Here is a 5065-nt window from a genome sequence, read left to right on the forward strand (position 1 = left end):
AGCAGCTTTACTCAAATAAGGGCTAAAGGATTTGGTCCAAAGCAAATTTTACTAAGTACAGCTCAAGAATTAAATACATACTTCAAAAATAAAAAATCCACATTTATTTCACACTTTAATAAAATTACAATTGTTTAAGTGATGCCCGAGTCAAATCAACTTTAAAATGCCAGAATTTAACACTTACTTTGCTAAATATACAGCACATACACCACCCTGTTTAAGGTTTGGGTACACAATAGGCAAAGCAGCCTGAGGGCAAAGCATATCCAAAGCTACCTACAGAAGAAAGATATTTGTTGACACAAATAAATATCCAAATATATAAATTCCCCAGGCTACCAGAAGCAGAAAAAAAATGAATTTATGGAGAGAGAATGTATGACGCGCGCGCGCGTGCATGTGTGTGTGAATACATGTTGTTTCGCACAGTATAAAATCTATATGTTCTTCCCGTCTCTGAAAAGATTAGGCAGACTCAAGTCCCATGCCTTCAAAAAACAAACAAACTCCCTAAACTGTTGAATTGCCCACTGCTACCCCATTCCAAAGGAAGTGTTGATGAACCTGTTAGTTTTTCCTAAACGGGCAATTCATATTTAACCAATGTATATGAAAGTTAGATTAGTATCAAACCTTCCAGTGATTAAACTATATATTACTGGCAAAACAACAGCTCTAAAGTCTGGAGCAGATTTCATGTAAAAGTATTGCTTTTTGGCTATTTCTTTAAAAAGTTAAGAAATACTCAACTGTATTTATAATGAAAAATCACATTACACAATAAAATATTAAAATTCAGATGTTTAACTCATGAAACTTCCATCTATAAGAACTGCCCCTCCTTCCCACCCAGATCTTTGTTTGAAAACATTTTAAGGTGCAGATAAAGATTGGAGTATGTATACTTACATTTTTTGGGTGGAATAATAACTTCTTGTAGCCATGATTTTGAGTCAGATATATATGCTTTTGGATGCTGGCAACTCTGCATGCATGCATGTGAGCTAGTCAACAAAACTCTATTTATTCCTTTAATCTAAAGACTTATGTCAGTCCAGTAAAACTGATTTAATAAGCTATTGTATTAAGCAGTTGCCCACTTTCTGTGGAGAAGCAATATGGGTACAAAAAGTTTTCTTCAATTTAACAGAATAAAGATTTTAAAAACAAAGAATTGTGTTTACAAAATGTGCTTTAAAATGTTAATATTTGGGTGAGAGCAGAGAGAAGAGTTGGCAGTGCTCTTCACTACTTCACTGTGCACTGCAGTAAGTTTCATTCAGAGACAGGATGATATAATAAAAGTGCTTATGCCTTTATAGCATAAATAAGTTTCTGTAATTGTTCCTTACGTTAATATGTACCTAGTTCATCTGTAGAAAAGCCCACTTTCCATCCTGGTCCTACTTTTCTCCAAAGGGAGCAAATAAAGTAAGTTTCCCCCTACAAGATATTAAAAAGTGTAGTATGTTCACAATACAGAAATATCAGTTTCTTTTGAAGGTTCAACTTGGATCACATACAAACACTTGCTTTTTCACAAACAAAAATGGGGATTATCCATCTTTGCTAAGTGAGAGGTTTTACAGTTTCTTTAACATTTTATACTCACCCTAGACATGGAAATCCCACAGTGGGTAGAAAGAGATATGAAAATTACTTTATGTTGAATTAGAAAAAAAAATGCCCATTGTGTCAGGTATGGAGTTTCTTTTTAGAGACTTACTGCATCAAATGTTATAGATTTCATATCCTCAGCAGCTGTTAAAATGTCTTGCTTAATGAAATCCACGTTATCTGGCCACTCTTCTACATGTCCTATTACCCATGCATCACGCCAGAGTCTGTAATTCTTCTTTGCTACAGCGTGGTGATCTTTTCTGATTTCATAACTGATAACACGTCCTTGTGGCCCAACTTAAAGCAAATAAAACACACTACTTTTACTATTTCTCCCTTATCCCCATTTGCAGGTTAAAAGTAACATAGTAAACAACAAATAGCTTCACCTGAATTGTTTCATCTTCCTCACCCTAACAAACTATTATGTAAAAAATAAATATATACATTTTATTTCAAGTGAATTGTGTATCTAGAATTCCAGGCAAACATTAATGAGACTAAAATGTTTCTATTCATAGATAGAGAATAGGCACTGCAGTCCAAGCTGTCCATAACGCTCCCTTGCCAATGTACTGGGAGCACCACTCATGATAAAAGATTTCTGTACCTTATGGGTCATTCGGTTGCTGAGTTCTCTGTTAAAGATGTCAACAATAATTTCAGTGTGAAGTCAACACATGGATTTTATGTACTGCTCCACTATAATCATGACCTCAGTGTTTCAAGCTAACTACCCACAAACAATCACCATAGGTTCAGTGAGAAAAGGGCAACCTAAGAATAATGAAGAAAGAAGCTAGAAAGATAAGGCAAGGGTGATGACAAAAATTGAGTGAAATCCAGTCCTGTCCAGAGGGTTAGCACAAGGCCTGTGCAAGATTTAAGTCTTCAAAATACAGTTTAAATGGTTTACAGGGTATATGGTAGCCCTCTGAATTTCAGACTATAAAAATAATAGGTATGAATCTTAAAATGCTAAAAACAAGCAGGCTAGTAACTTCAGGCTCCTATTAATGAAAAAGTACCACTTCTTATACTGGAATTGTTTATATTGCTTCTGTAATAAATACACTCCCAGATTTGCTGACACAGATTTTTTTACCTGCTCTTGATAAAAACAAACTCATTGCACCAGACCCAGAACCACTTTCCAACACGGTGTCCCCTGGATGGATGTCCATCATCAGCAGCATTGCATTAATATCCTATGGGTAAAAACAATTAAGTTGAGAAACCAAGGTCTTATACTGTTTCTTCAAACACTGAGTTGTTAGACTACTTCTTTACATCATGTAGCATCTTTATGATTACAAAAACCCAGTGATCTAGGCCAGGGGTTCTCAACCTTTTTCCTACTGGGACCATTTTCAAAGATCCATGGCCTGTTCCAACCCACACCGCCCTGGCCCTGCCAGTGCCCAACCCCCAGTCCCTTGTCTCCCCAGGGCCATACTGGTGTCCCCCAGTGCTGCCAGCCCAGCCATGCAGCTCTCCCCTGCCCCTTTCCCCCGCTGGAAGGGGCAGGTGCCTTCCCACCATCCCTCTGCCCTGCTGCAACTTGTGACCCTTTGAAATATTCTTGCAACCCACTTTTGGGTTGTGACCCACAGGTTGAGAAACGGTGATCTAGGCCATAAAGACAGAATTTATTTTTATGTGAATAGTACTCCTCAATCTAATAAAGCAAATGGCAAATTGTGGTGGTGAAAATAAAAATATGTCTCCCCTCTTCCTTCCCTCCCAAACCACTGCGTGCCTTTTGTTTCAGCGTGAAAGAAGCAACCTGAAAGTAAACTCTACTGATGTTTCCCTACATTTAAAATGCTGGAATATTCCAAATTAGCAGTGAGGTTCTATTACAGAGAGGAAATGTACTTCTAATATGAAAAGATTTCAAATAAGGACTGCCTGGCATGCCAAAGGAGCCTGCTGGTCATTTGCCTGTTGGTTGCAGCTAAATAATATATTGTTATATCTATAGACAGATAATCAGAAATAAACGCCCAACTGTAAATTTTACTAATTCTCTGTTCACGGAGAGCCCAGTCTACTACCCTTACCATGGAGTGGGCCCCAGTTTCACAAGCTTTTGGTGGCATTTCCCCTGCCAGGAGTAAGACTAGTACCCACCTCTAAGCTGCCCTTCTGCCCGAAACCACTGGCATCCTATAGGGTGCCAGGCTATTTCAGCACTGGGTGTTCATCAGTTGCAGGCAGTACCATCGACCATAAATTACGGTAGCAGGTGAATGTGACCTGCCGATGTTGAAAATGCAGCTCTAAAGCAACTCCAGACTTTTTTTTTGAGGGACACTGTACACTGGCAGTTCTCAGCCTTTTTTTTAAGACTAGAAGCACCCTCCTCAGAACCAAGGCCACACTGCTGTTCAGCCTCCCAACGGCCCTTGGGTAGCACAAATGCCTGAACTGCCAGTCGGTTTTCCTGTGGAGTTGTGCTAGCACCACCAGCTCCCCGGGCTGAAAGGCAGGGTGGCCAGCTCTATCTGAATCTATTCCCAGAGGTGTCCACAAACACAGTACTCCCATGACACGCAATGTGAACATGCCACGTCCTTGCGTGTACCAGTTACGGATTACGGTGAGCAGACTTTACATCAAGAAGACAAACGCACGTTACTATCACACTTTAAAAATCCACTGCACCACTATATAAATTGGATTCAACATATTCATTTTAGTGAACGCCCTATTATTTCTCTCCTGGGCGACTCTAGGCAGTCTCCCGGAGATTTACATCTCATTCCTGCAGACTCTGGGGCAATCCTGGAGGGTTGGCAACCCTACCGGAAGGGCGTCTAGTTAGGCAAAGGCCAATTTTCACTGGGTTTCCTGATGACGATGAAGTAACAGAGCACTGCTCCTCTGGCAAAGAACGCGGGGCAGGATGGTTTGCACACTCTGGTTCCTATTCTCGGGGCCAGACACAGTCGTGGGTGAACACTGCCTGGGGCCTGGACAGAAACGGGGCCTGAAAATGGAAATCTTTCGATTATCATTATCTTTGGCGAAGGGGGGCCAATACTAAGAGTCAAATACTAAGTCTGCCCGGGACCGCCAGGAGTCTAGGTATGGTGCTGCCTATCCAACAGCTCTGAGGTGCTCCAATGCATGGCACGCACATGCCGACCCATGCTGGCATCCCCAAAAAGACCTCAGGGCCCAGGGTGTGAACGGCCACCAGCCCTCGGAGGCTCTTTGCAACCTGCTTTTGCGCCCCAGCTGCGCCCAGTCTGGCCCAAGCCCCTCACCTTGGGATAGGAGATGGTGGGTCCCCTCTTCATGAGCAGCACGAACTCGTCCAGCGCCGGGCGACGCACCAGCAGCGGCACGCCCTGGGACGTGGCCACCATTTGCCCGGGCAGCTTGCCCAGGATGCGGCCGTGCTCCACCACCCCCCAGCAGCTGTTCAGCCGGCCCA

At 42.0% G+C, this 5065-nt stretch overlaps 1 protein-coding gene across 1 annotated transcript in view; it reads right to left on the minus strand.

Moving 5' to 3' along the window:
- TRMT61B (tRNA methyltransferase 61B) overlaps positions 1–5059 on the minus strand; it is a 9808-nt gene extending 4749 nt beyond the window's left edge. Inside the window, exons 1-4 of the mRNA XM_014524964.2 lie at positions 4896–5059; positions 2729–2831; positions 1730–1920; positions 188–279 (exon numbers count right to left, since the gene is read on the minus strand). Coding sequence (XP_014380450.1) covers positions 188–279; positions 1730–1920; positions 2729–2831; positions 4896–4997 — 488 coding nt within the window. The 5' untranslated portion in view covers positions 4998–5059. The remainder of the gene's footprint in view (positions 1–187; positions 280–1729; positions 1921–2728; positions 2832–4895) is intronic.
- Between the last annotated feature and the right edge of the window lie 6 nt (positions 5060–5065).

The sequence above is a fragment of the Alligator sinensis genome, unplaced genomic scaffold (assembly GCF_000455745.1).
Source record: "Alligator sinensis unplaced genomic scaffold, ASM45574v1 scaffold138_1, whole genome shotgun sequence".
Lineage (NCBI taxonomy): Eukaryota > Metazoa > Chordata > Crocodylia > Alligatoridae > Alligator > Alligator sinensis.